The 14,233-nt window shown below is 43.3% G+C and overlaps 1 protein-coding gene across 1 annotated transcript in view; it reads right to left on the bottom strand.

Annotated features, from left to right (window-relative positions):
- Positions 1–4,226: 4,226 nt before the first annotated feature.
- The window catches only part of LOC143289467 (choline transporter-like protein 2), an 84,575-nt gene continuing 74,568 nt past the window's right edge, over positions 4,227–14,233 (bottom strand). The window contains exons 19-24 of the mRNA XM_076598440.1: positions 12,909–12,978; positions 11,706–11,779; positions 10,914–10,984; positions 9,477–9,565; positions 7,206–7,290; positions 4,227–4,534 (exon numbers count right to left, since the gene is read on the bottom strand). Of these exons, the coding sequence (XP_076454555.1) occupies positions 4,437–4,534; positions 7,206–7,290; positions 9,477–9,565; positions 10,914–10,984; positions 11,706–11,779; positions 12,909–12,978 (487 nt within the window). The 3' untranslated portion in view covers positions 4,227–4,436. The remainder of the gene's footprint in view (positions 4,535–7,205; positions 7,291–9,476; positions 9,566–10,913; positions 10,985–11,705; positions 11,780–12,908; positions 12,979–14,233) is intronic.

The following is a 14,233-nucleotide window of genomic DNA, read 5'->3' as shown; positions in this document are numbered from 1 at the left end:
CCAACAGACTGGTGTGCACCGATGGTGCCAGTTTTGAAGAAAAACGGTAGTGTTAGAATATGTGCAGACCTGAAGAAACTGAACCTCGCAGTCAAGCGTGAACTTTACCCCATACCATCACTTGAAGACCTTCTATATAAACTCAAAGGAGCAAAGGTTTTCAGTAAGCTAGATGCTACAAGCGGTTTCTATCAAATTCCCTTGGATGAGGCAAGCTCAAAGCTGACTACGTTCATCACACCACACGGCAGATACAAGTTTCGACGTCTACCATTTGGGATATCATCAGCTCCTGAAATTTTCCAGAGAACAATGGAAACCATCCTGCAAGATGAGGAGAACGTCGTGTGCTTTTACGATGACATTTTAGTCTTCGGCGAGTCACAAGAGCAGCATGATCAAGCACTGAAATCAGCAATCGACAAACTCACCGAAGCACGCTTGAAGCTCAACAAGGAGAAATGCACTTTTGGAGAACCAGAGATAGAATTTCTGGGCCATATCATTTCAGCAGACGGGATCAAGCCAGACCCAAAGAAGGTGAAAGCCATTGTTGAAATGCCAGACCCGACCAACGTCACGGAGCTGAGGAGAGTGTTAGGAATGTTCAACTTCCTAGGTCGTTTCCTACCAAACTTGTCTTCAGTTCTGAAGCCTGTCACAGAGCTACTGGAAAAAGATGCAGCTTGGCACTGGGGTGAACCACAGAGACTAGCGATGACAAAAGCCAAAGAACTTTTGACATCAGCACCAACATTGGCCCACTACGACTTGTCCAGAGCGACGACTGTGAGTGCAGACGCCTCGAGCTACGGTATTGGAGGTGTTCTCCTACAAGACCATGAAGGGCAGCTGAAACCAATTGCTTTTTGCTCAAGAACTCTCACATCAGCAGAAAGAGGATACGCGCAAATAGAAAAAGAGTGTCTTGCGGCAATCTGGACGTGCGAAAAGTTCTCACGTTACCTGATAGGGCTTCCAAACTTTACTCTTCAGACAGATCACAAACCACTGGCCCCTCTGATCAACTCGAAAGATCTACATGAGACCCCTCCAAGATGCCAGAGGATGTTGATCAGATTCCTGAGATTCAACTTGAAAGCAGTACATACTCCAGGCAAGAACCTGGTAGTTGCGGACGCCCTATCGAGAAGTCCCGTCGAGGAGGAGATGGAGGAAGGTTTTTCGTCAGCAGACGTGGAGGCTCATGTCGACGGAATCGCCTCATCCTGGCCAATCTCTGACGAGCGACTTGACAAAATAGCCCGAGAGAGCCAGAGAGACCCAATCCTGAGTGAAGCTCTACAGCAAACTGCTTCAGGCTGGCCCAAGTATCGCCAGGACCTGCGACCAGAGCTACACAAGTTCCATGAGCACCGTGGAGAATTCAGCGTGTACAAGGGATTGCTCTTGAGAGGAACAAGAATCGTGATTCCAGCAGCCATGCAGAAAGAAATCTTAGAGAAGATTCACCATGGACACCAGGGTATCGCGAAGTGTCGCGAAAGAGCCAAATCATCAGTTTGGTGGCCTGGGATAAGCCAAGAGATCAAGAACATTGTGAATAACTGTCGTACATGCGAGGTAAAGAGACCGTCACAGCCATTAGAACCACTAGTGATGACTGAGCTACCAGAACGACCCTTTCAAAAGGTGTCGTGTGACCTGTTTGAGTTCAAGGCTCAACACTACCTCGTACTCTATGACTTCTATTCACGATTCATCGAGATTGCACATCTCAGACAACAGACATCAGAGACCGTGATCAACAGCATGAAGAACATTATCTCTAGACACGGAATACCTGAGTTGATCATCACAGATAATGGGAGACAATTTACTTCCAAGGGGTTCCAGGATTTTGCAGATTCCTGGCAGTTTTCTCACAGGACTACTAGTCCGTACCATTCCCAAGCCAACGGTGGAGCTGAACGAGCAGTCAAGGAGGCTAAGAAGATTCTAAGTCAAGATGATCCAGCCCTTGCCCTCCTGATCCACCGATCCACTCCAACAACACCAACAGGAGAAAGTCCGGCTATGTTAGCTTACGGCAGAAACCTGAGAACCACACTCCCATGTCTTCCAGCAACTCTTGAGTCACGTACTGTGAACAAAGAGACTATAAGAGACAGAGACACCAGAAGCAAGCTCTCCACTAAGCTTAACTTTGACCGTCGTCACGGCACTAAAGAGCTACCAGAGCTACTTCCCGGTGACGTCGTCCTTCAGAAGTTGGACAACGAGAAGGAGTGGGGCAATCCTGCCACAGTCATCAAGCAGTGTGCACCTCGATCATACGAGATACAGGCATCCAAAGGGCTGTACCGGCGTAACAGGCGCCACCTTATGAGGACATCCAGACCCTTACCCCAACCAATCCAAATCCCAATTGTCCCCATGAACCAACCCACTGTACCCAACACTGATCCCGTCCTTCCTTTGCGGAGTCAGCCAACTCCAAGGCAGCAGAAGCAGACTCAACCTGTTCAGTGCAACCGGCCCATCCAGCGTGATGCTGAGGCGAGCCATGGACATCACTCATTCGGGGTCAGCTCCACATCCCAGCCCGATGAGCCTACGCAGATGGTGTCGTCTAAGGACCAGCCAGCGGCTACACCACAAGTGACAACGACACGAAGAGGACGCATCATCAAGAAGCCATCCCGCTACACATAGACATTATCGAAATCGATCAAATGAACATTAATTTCAATTCGAGTTTTATTGTCCATTTCGGTTTATCAGCCTAAAGGGGGAGATGTCACGGTATCATGTATTTCGTGTTTCGCGATCGAAATAGTCACCTCCGGTGACCTCGACCTCGACCATGCCTCGTTTTCGATATGTACTCACTCGTTTCCGAACCATGTTGTTAGCCTGTCAGAGGCAGTTCAGTTTTTGCATCAGTAAAGGAAACATCAACAAGAGGTTCCTGTTGTTACTAGTCTGTAAGAACGTGTGAGAACGAAGCACACATCATAAGAGTTCATATGACAAAAAAAAGGTACAAGTCGCTCTGGCGAAGTGGTTAGCGTAGTGTGGCAGACTGATGGCTGGGAGGACACGGGTTCGAATCCCAGCGGAGGTAGGGTTTTTGGCCTGCGGCCGGCTCCTACCCAGAGTTGAGTGTGCTGTGGGCTTAAATGGGGAGACTGGGACCACACAGTCGAGTATCATCCATTTCATGGATGCGTCTTTGGGTGCATTGTTCTAATTTGCTGACCAACACTGCAAGTGTCTGTATCTCTCAGGCCTGGTTGATGTCGAGATATCATTGACAGGAAGCATAGAGTACAGACTTGTCATGCAGTCCAAAACCAAAATGGACCCCCAGTAGCATCCTCCTCCTCCATCATCAATATGAACAAAAAAGAAGAAGACAGAAATAAAAGGTACAAAGAAACCCAGTAACTTCATCACAGCAATCAAGCTCTGGTTTTATTCTTTTGTATCTTTTGTGCGTAGACTGGAGAGAAACTTGAAGCAGATTCATTTTGTGTTCCAGCCCTGAATCAGCCCTTTTTGCAATCGGCTAGGCTACAAACAACATGTTTTGATTTAATGTTGTGTTCACTGCGTTCAGCTTCTTTTTTCTCTTCTGTTAAATATTTGGACTTTAACACTTTAAGCTACAACTATATTCTGACAGAAAATATTTCCCACAGAATACTTGGATCTCCAATATTTAGCAAACAGTTTACCTGGACATAAAATATTTAGTAAGCAGCACATTTGGACCTCAAATACTTAGCTGACAGTATACCTGGCCCTAAAGTATTAATCTGATAGCATATTCTGACCTGAAATATTTAGCTAACAGTAACCACACCAAAGCTTCATCTTTATCTAAAAAATAATTTGGTTTTTTTAAAAGTTTTCTACACATATCTCCATTCTGTAGTTTGTGCACTGGACAATTTTGAACAAAAACCAAACTTTGCAACCACAAAAAACAACAACAATTCTTTTGAGCTGAGCTCATACCCAAAAAATCCAAAACACAACCCTGTAAATTCTCCACATGCAAACAAAAAAGGAGGAACAAAAAAAGAAAAAAAATCCAAACACACTCAAAAACTGAAATCTCACATCATGCACACATATGTCCAACCCTGTTACCTTGTGTTAAGTTTTTTATTTTTTTATTTTATTTTATTTTTTTATAATGAAAACCATGCAGTGAATCTCAGAACCACAGAATCACAAGCACACACACACACAAAAAAATGAAAAACAAAAACAACAACAATAAAAATTGTTCTCAAAATCAGCATGAATCTGGAACCAAAAGAAGGCAAACAAACACACACACACACAAAATGAAGCTGGCAAACAGCAGGCAACGTGATGAATGCTGACGCGGGTAAGAAGACAGAACTGAAAAAACAACAGGCGCACATGACGAGCGAAGCCATTGGCAGGTCAGGGGAGGCCACTCAGGCCACCCTGTTACCTTTACGCAGCAAGCGCTGCAGGCCCTTGGACATGTAGTACGGTTTGTCTGGACTGCCGTCATTCCTCTCCAGGTCCTCCACTGCAGACATGACAACCACAGTGACAGCGTCAGTATTGTTTTGTATCTTCTTCGTTCATGGGCTGCAACTCCCATGTTCACCTCGTATGCACACGAGTGGACTTTTACGTGTATGACCATTCTTACCCTGCCATGTATGCAGCCATACTCCGCTTTCGGGGGGGTGTTGTATCATTGTAATGTATTACTAATTTTTGTCACAACAGATTTTTCTGTGTGGAATTCGAGCTGCTCTCCCCCCAGGGGAGAGTGTGTCCCTACACTGTAGCGCCACCCATTTTTTTCGTTTTTTTCTGCATGCAGATTTTTTTAATTTGTTTTCCTATCGAAGTGGATTATTCTACAGAATTTTCCCAGGGACAACCCTTTTGTTGCCATGGGTTCTTTTACGTACGCTTAGGGCATACTTCACAATGCACCTTGGTTTAATTGTCTCATCCGAATGACTAACGTCCAGACCACCACTCAAGGTCTAGTGGAGGTGGAGAAAATACTGGCGACTGTGGGGTGATTTGAACCAGTGCGCTCAGATTCTCTTGCTTCCTAGGTGGACGCATCACCTCTAGGCCATCACTCCACATGTGAGGAGGTGTATGATAGTCAGTCGTGTCCGACTATGACCATCAGAACAGCAGAGGAGGCAACTGCCGTCCCAACTATCTGGGCGAGAATCTGATTACAGTTGAGACTGTCTTGCCCAAGTTACATCCCCACTCTCTTGGCCAAGAGGGTTTTGGGACAGTCGGAGTTGGGATGGTTCCCAAAGGCCAACTAGCCCCCCCCTCCACACCCCCACTTCTCCCTCCCCAAAGACTGCAGCACTAAGAGCCAGTGCAATCTTGCCTCCTAGTTTGAGAGTCATAGTCCTTCACAAAAGACTAAGCTGTAAATGACTTCCCACTGCAATGGAGACACCATGATCATACAGCTCTCACTTTGCTGTCGGCCCAACTGTAAGCTTATGTCAATCTGGGATACAAACTGGGCACTGGGCGGATGTAAGCTGAACTCACTCACCCCTGCACCCAACCATTGCTCTGGCGTCAAAATGAAATGGTTAACACACTCCTACATCAGCATATACCAGAAGCAAAGGGACTAACTTCTACTCTGTTTCTGGATGTGTCAATCTGGAGGAAAAACCAGCTGATTTCAGTATATATATATATATATATTTTTTTTTTTCTGCATCAGTATGGCCAGGAAACCAGCCAAGGCTGTAGACTTCAAAGGACTGAATCAGTAAAAAAGGTAATTAACACTGCTGGGACTTCAACAACAATTACATAGGCACTCATCTTGAACGATAACACTGCCAAGACATGAACAACAACATGGCCAATCATGTCATGACATCAATAATTACATGGACAGTTATCTTCAGTGAAATCACTGCTATGACCTTATCAACAGTTTTTATGGGCAATTACCTTCAAAGGAAACAACAGCAGTGAAATGGACAAAGACATGGGCATTTATGTCGTGGCATCAGCAATTACAAGACATGGCACTGACATCCACAATTACATGGACAGTTATCTTTAAAGATAACACTGAAATTACATCATCAACAATAATTTGGATGATTGTCTTCAAAGATAAGCAGGCAGTGACATAAAAAAACAAACAAACATGGCCATGACATGAAGAGGGTTATCTTCAAAGATGAACACAGCCTTGAAATCAACAATTACCTAACATGGCCATGACATTAACATTTACACAGACAATAATCTTCAAAGATAACACTGCCTTGAAATCACTCACTTAACATGGCCATGACATACACAATTACACAGACAATAACTTACAAAGACAACGCTGCCTTGAAATCAACAGTTACCTAACATGGGCATGGTATTGACACTTACACAGACAATGACCTTCAAAGATACCACTACGTTGAAATCTACAACTGAATAAAATGGGAAAGACATTAACAATTACACAGACAATAATCTTCAAAGATAACACTGTGCTATGACATAAGGACCCCCACTGTCCAGGAAAGGCAAAATCCTGTCGACTGTATGACCTGAGATGGGTGTTGATGTTGAAAACAAAATGTAAGTAAAATGTAACGGGCGCATTAGCCAAACAGTTAAAATGTTCCACTTTCAATCTGAGGATCCCAGGTTCGAATCTCGGTGGCGCCTGGTATGTAAAGGGTGGAGATTTTTCTGATCTCCAAGGTAAACATATGTGCAGAACTGCCAGTGCTTTGTGTGTATACGCACTCTGAAGATCAAATACACACATTAAAGATCCTGTAATCCATGTCAGTGTTCCGTGGGTTATGGAAACAAGAACATAACCAGCATGCACACCCCTGAAAACGGAGTATGGCTGCCTACATGGCGGGGTAAACAAACAAAACGGTCATACATGTAAAATGTTAAATGTTACATGTTTGTCCAAGTGTGTAGGTGTGTGTGCCTGAAATCCGATTGAATGACACAGGAAAACCGATTGAATGACACAGGAAACGAATGATGAGCGCCCAATGGCAGCTGTCAGTCGGCTCTACCCAGGTAGGCAGCCTGTTGTGTAAATGACTCCGTGTTTGTAGAGCACTTAGAGCTAGGTCTCCGACGGAGGATAGGCGCAATATAAGTATCCATATCAATCAATCGATCAAGTGGCTGACTAACAAAGGCAGCAGAGCACTCACAGAAACAGAGGAAGAGTGTGTCCACAGCCATGTCGTAGACGTTGAAGAAACAGCTGCTGACCAGGTAGGTACCCAGCACCAGAATCTGTCCACCACCAAGCAGGGGGGATTAAACACATGGTGACTGTTCACATTTCTCAGTGTTCAGGGAATACAAGCATTCTAAAAAAATTAATATCTTTAAACAGAAATCTTTAGCCCTTTTTTTTCCTCATTGTGTGTGTGTGTTTATGTAAGTTTGTGCCTGCCTAAGCGCGTTGGGTTACGCTGCTGGTCAGGCATCTGCTTGGCAGATGTGGTGTAGCGTATATGGTTTTGTCCGAACGCAGTGATGCCTCCTTGAGCTACTGAAACTGAAACTGAAACTGTGCCTGCCTATGTGTGCGTATGTGTTAGGGTAGCTGTTAGATACACATGTATGTTAAAATGTATGTATGCAGCGTGTGTGTGTGTGTGTGTGTGTGTGTGAGCGTGTGTGTGTGTGTGTGTGTGTGTGTGTATGTAGTCACATTTTGGTATGTGTATGTAACATAGACATAATGTTTTATGTTAACAAAAGCATTTCTGTAAAGCACCTAGAGCAGATTTCTGGATAGTGTGCTATATAAGTATCCATTATTATTATTATTATAAATCATGAATATACCAACATGCTAACCAATCATACAAATATAAGCATTTTGGAGAGAGCAGAAAAACGAAAGTATATCTAAGGAGCAAAGAGCAGGGTGGCAGAATACTTAAGATGTTTATCTGCCAAAACAATGATGATCTGGGTTTAAATCCTGGTCTCTCAAAGCATCTCGTCATTCACTTGAGACTATAAACCAAGGTCTGGTGTGCAGCAAGCACTTTGCACATTGAAAAAGAACCACGGCAACAAAAGCGTTGCCCTCTGGCAAAATCATGAAAAAGAAATCCATTCTGACAGGTACACAAATATATATGCATGCACTAATGGCCTGACTAAGTGTGTTGGGTTATGCTGCTGGTCAGGCATCTGTCTAGCGGATGTGGTGTAGCACATATGGGTTTGTCTGAAAACAGTGACGCCTCCCTTAAGAAACTGGAAGTGGAAACAGGGAATATTGTTTCATACAATAAACACACATTCACTTTTGACTGCTGGGTGTCTGATGTTTTGTTTGAGTGTACGGAGGCAAGCATCACACACACACACACACACACACACACATAAGCTGAACGCTTTTATAACAAAGTTCAGCAGAGATGTTAAATGCATATGTGGAGAATCTATTTCTAGCAAACACATACTCTTTGAATGTCAGAGTCTGAAATTGTTTTTACCAAACTTCTCGGAAAATTCTTGTGAATGTATTTTTGACAATTTCAAGATGTTATCTGCTACTGCAGAAGGTTTGCTGCATTGTCCAATCGGACATTTGTTATAGTTGTTACAGATGTTTGATGTTAGCGTTTCCTTCTATATTATGCCTATGTCTCCCCTTTTAATGTTTTATTTTTTCCAGTGCTCTGTATTTTTCCCCACCACACAAACACACTTGCACGCACACCATTCTTCACCCTCTGCCCAATACTGTTCCCACCACCACGCCCCACCTTCTACACCCCCTCCTTTTTTAAATTTTTTTCTTTTTTCCCCCGTCTAATATCAATTAAAGTGGAAGACGTTAAACTGAAGACTACTACTACTACACACTCACACACACACATTGAACATACACAGGCAAGCACCATATTTAAACACACACAAAGTTTGGTTAGAGCAATGGACTTTGTCTAAGGGTCCCAAGTTTGACCATGGTGTCAGCACCTGAAGTGTTCAGGGTGGAGATTTTTTTTTGGTATCTCTGATCAGTGTATGTGATTTAATCCCCTTCATGTGTATACAATGCAAAAGATCAAATATGCATACTAAAAATCCCTTAATTCATGTTTGGTGGGTAACAGAAGCACAAACAAACCCTGCATAAATGATTGTCCTACACTACACACATAAACCCCCTCTTAGTCTACACAAATGAACTTTGAAGTAATAACTCACAAACGAAAAAAGGAAAAAAAAAAAAGAAAGAAACCCACATACAGGAAACTAATGATGAGCACCCAAAGGCAGCCATCAGTTGTTGGCTCTACCCAGGTAGGCAGCCTGTTGTGCAAATGACCCCATGTTTGTTAAGTGCTTAGAGCTTGGTCTCTGACCGAGGATAAGTGCTATATAAGTATCCATATCAACTCGAATCAAATCAAATACTGACACACACTCCACAGAAGAGAAAGGGGACTCACAATGACAGGCACCAGACGGAAATGCAGGTCTGGCACCAGGTCCTCCAGCACTGGAATGCTCCTCTCAAACCAGTAGTAGGACGCCACAGCTGTCACAACACACAGAAAAACAACAAACAATGCCGACTGTCAGAAAAACTGTGACATTCTGTCAACTGCAACGAAAAATGCAACATTCTGTGGTCACACTGATTTCTTTTCAGCCTGCTTTGAAAACACGTCTTTTCCAAAAACAGCAACTTCCCAATGCCAACTGCAACGAAAAATGCAACATTCTGTGGTCACACTGATTTCTTTTCAGCCTGCTTTGAAAACAAGTCTTTTCCAATGACAGTCATTTTCCAGTGTTGGTGGTGTGGTCTGGTTCTGGACACATGTTTTGTTGTGAGGAAGCAGTTTATCGTTTGTGTGTGTGTGTGTGTGTGTGTGTGCTCGCAAGTGCATATTGCAGGGACGTGTTTTCTAGATGGTGTCATGGGTGGGTGGTTTCCAATGTTCAATTGTGTAAGTGTAATCTGGCATGTGTTTCTGTGTGTGTGGGTGTGGGGGGGGGGGCAGGGGGGGGGATGGAGGAGGGTTGGGAGTGGAGAGGGGGACATGGAGGGGTAGGGTGAAGGAGGTGGGGGTGGGGGAAACAAATGTAAAGCACTTTGAGCAATATTTCTGGAAACCAACATGAAGACATGACTCACCTAAAGCTCCAGTCACCGAAGTGAAAGCAACAAGACTTGACTCACCAATAGCTCCAGTCACCAAGTGAAAGCAACAAGACATGACTCACCAATAGCTCCAGTCACCAAGTGAAAGCAACAAGACATGACTCACCAATAGCTCCAGTCACCAAGTGAAAGCAACAAGACCTGACTCACCAATAGCTCCAGTCACCAAGTGAAAAGCAACAGAATGACTCCCAATAGCTCCAGTCACCAAGTGAAAGCAACAAGACCTGACTCACCAATAGCTCCAGTCACCAAGTGAAAGCAACAAGACATGACTCACCAACAGCTCCAGTCTCCAAGTGAAAGCAACAAGACATGACTCACCAATAGCTCCAGTCACCAAGTGAAAGCAACAAGACATGACTCACCAATAGCTCCAGTCACCAAGTGAAAGCAACAAGACCTGACTCACCAATAGCTCCAGTCACCAAGTGAAAGCAACAAGACATGACTCACCAACAGCTCCAGTCTCCAAGTGAAAGCAACAAGACATGACTCACCAACAGCTCCAGTCTCCAAGTGAAAGCAACAAGACTTGACTCACCAATAGCTCCAGTCACCAAAGTGAAAGCAAAATGAGTGAAGAAATGACTCACCAATAGCTCCAGTCACCAAGTGAAAGCAACAAGGCATGACTCACCAATAGCTCCAGTCACCAAAGTGAAAGCAACATGAGTGAAAAAAATGAATGAATGAACTGAGTGAAGACCTGACTCACCAATAGCTCCAGTCACCATCAGCTTGCTGATGAACATTATGAAGTCCGACACCTTGTCCAGCACAAAAGTCCTGTTATCAACAACAACAAACATCCCCTAAATCAACACACCTAAAACAATTCATTGAAAAAAAACAACCCAACAACTGTAAAATCGTTACTACCTGGGAGCAGGACAGAATGCAGAAAAAAAAAAAAAAAAAAAAAATCCAGCTTCCAAATGAAGTCTCCAAAATGAATGACACAAAACACACACATGAGCAAGCACACACACTGTGCTCACACACACACACTCGTACATGCCAAAACACACACAAGCAAGCACACACACGTACGCACACACACATACCTGTGAACATACACATACACAAACAAGCACACACACCACACACGCATGCACACACTCAAAAATGCAAACACACACATACACACCCACACACAAGCACACACAACACACACGCATGCATGCACACATACACTCACACACACACGCATGCATGAAAGAAGCCGACGTAGACCCCCCAAAAAAACACACGACTATGGAACGGAGTGCCATAATTAAGTAAGAGACTACCAGAAAAGAAATATTAAAAAAAAATGTGAGTGAAGGACTGTACGAACTGAAAAAGGCAGAGAGTTCCAGGCTTGCACATCAGAAAAACTTACAGCTCTTCATCTTTTGAATGTGCAAACACTGAAGACTCCATCATTAGAAGGGTTGAGAGGGCCTGAAGGGTCATACTAGTCTAAAAAGTCTGAAACACACAATCTTATTGTGTTCAGTTAACTCACCTGAGCACGTTTCGCATGATGAGTAAAAAGGCATCCTTGGTGGCAACACAGAAGCTTCGTCCATAAATAGCAATCTGAAAAAATATGTATATTTTTCAAAGTTCATGTTGCTTGTGTGAGAAAAAACAAAATAACAACAAAAAAAAAAACCCACAAAAAATCGCAGCAAATTAATCAAAAACTTAAACAGAAAATGTCAGTCACAGTGAATTATAAATCCAGGCTCTTGGCTCTAATGTCTTCGTTTTCCAAAAGGATGGGAATGAAGCATATACTAAAAAAAAAATCAGTTTTGGTTTAACCCATTCTGCCTTGGGCCTGAGCAATGCTCTCGCGTCAAGCTACGTTTCAATGGAATGGTTTCCAAGTTTCTACAAATGCATAAACTGCAAGAAGAAGGAGCTAATTTCTACAGTATTTCCAGCTGTGTCAACATGTCAGTTTGTAGGGGGGAAAAAAAGGTTGATTTCGGAATATTTCCTGTGTTCTTCACCATCAGTATGGCAGGGAGTGATGGCCTAGAGGTAATGCGTCCGCCTTGGAAGTGAGAATCTGAGTGCGCTGGTTCAAATCACGGCTCAGCAACTGATATTTTCTCCCCCTCCACGAGACCTTGAGTGGTGGTCTGGACGCTAGTCACTCAGATGAGACGATAAACTGAGGTCCCGTGTGCAGCATTCACTTAGCGCACGTAAAAGAACCCAAGCAACAAAAGGGTTGTTCCTGGCAAAATTCTGTAGAAAATCCACTTTGATAGGAAAAACAAATAAAACTGCACACAGGAAAAAATATTAAAAAAAGGGGTGGTGCTGTAGTGTAGTGATGCGCTCTCCCTGGGGAGAGCAGCCCGGATTTCACACAGAGAAATCTGTTGTGATCAAAATAAAAGAAAAGAAAAAAAAAGGGAAGCCTGCTGAGACTGTAAACTGCCCAGGGTTGAATGGGTTGAATTTTAATCTGAAAAACTCATTTGCGCTCCCACACCTACAGATACAACTTACATACATAATCTGTATTGCATCAAACATCTCTCTCTCTCTCTGTGCTATTTTAACTGATGTAGAGCAGCAAGGACAGACTGGAAGAATGGGCCATGCCTAAAATCTTAATCCTTGAATAAAAAACGTTTTGAGGTCTTAGTTCTCTCTCTCTCTCTATATATATATATATATCGATCTGTTCACACAGGCACACCATACTCACCATGATATAGGCGTTTTTGTTAATAAACTTGAGCAGTTTCTCAAGGCACCAGAAGCAGCATTTGAGACACCTGTAGGAAAACCCACACAAACATACCTACAAGCTTTCCATAGAAACTCTGCGCTCATTTTATTCTGCGCATGACCTATGCCCCATCTCACAAAATAAAACGTATAGAAATAAGATCACAGGGAGTCACACAAAAAAAGGGACCAGAAAAAAAAGCCCTCATTCATCACTTACTCCCCCAAACTTTGAACATGTATCTTTCTTTACTTTGGTGTGGCCCTTACTGAAAGGAAACTATCCATACACTGTATAAAATACAACGGGAGGGAAGCCCGTTTTCATTCGTCAAAGTCAGTAAAGTATCAATATCAATCAATCAATCAGAACATCCAGAAACATACAGCATGACATCCACAATCAACAACCTCCACTGCCTGCCCTCTCTGTGGTATGCAACATAACACAATTTAATAAAAACGACAAAATTCGGCACAGAAAACGACTTGACAATATCACGTGCCTGTGGTGCTCAAGTCCTAAGGACAGCTTGATTTAGCAATTAAAAACTTTCCTACCTTTTGACAGCAACACTTGAAACTTTAAATCTCTTTAGTGTAGAATGTAAAGTCCAGTCTACTTTTAATTTCAGTTTCAAAGTGTGTAGGCTGATCCATATACGCAACACTGTTTAAAAAAAAAAAAAAAGAAGAGAGGGAACAGATGGCTGACCTCCATATAAACTGACACACTGGACAGGCACTTGACAGCTTACCATACATATGAATAAAACATTAACCTGAAAATGAAATACGGTAGATAAATAAAAATAGTCAAACAGGGAAATAGAATACTAAGTCCCCTATGAAAACATGCCTGGGTAAATATGTCAGCATATGCATCAAGTTAATAATTACACTCATTCAAATGAACCTAACAACCCTGAAATTCATTAAGATTCCCATATATACAACGCACACACACGCACACGTACACACACACTACAAAGTACTCTGGGAATATAAAAACGAAACCCTCCCCAAATGATAACTACTTTCATATTGATGCAGATCAATGCAACCATAGCCCCTCACCCACCCACCCCACCCAATCCTCCCCCTCCCGCCCCCAGTCATACAGACACTCTCCCCCACTCCCAATCTCTCTCCCTCAGGCTGTGTTCACACTAAGCCCAGCCAGTTGCTATCAGCAGCTGATTGATAATTGTATGCTTGTCATTTTGCTCTTTCCTGCCATGTATGCTGGCGGTTAGTGTTCACACTGGCCACCAGTCGTCTCCAGCCAGCTGTTTGATCTGT

The sequence above is a fragment of the Babylonia areolata genome, chromosome 14, assembly GCF_041734735.1.
Source record: "Babylonia areolata isolate BAREFJ2019XMU chromosome 14, ASM4173473v1, whole genome shotgun sequence".
NCBI lineage: Eukaryota > Metazoa > Mollusca > Gastropoda > Neogastropoda > Buccinidae > Babylonia > Babylonia areolata.
Note: the sequence above shows the minus strand (reverse complement) of the source record. Positions and strands in the feature narration are given on the sequence as shown.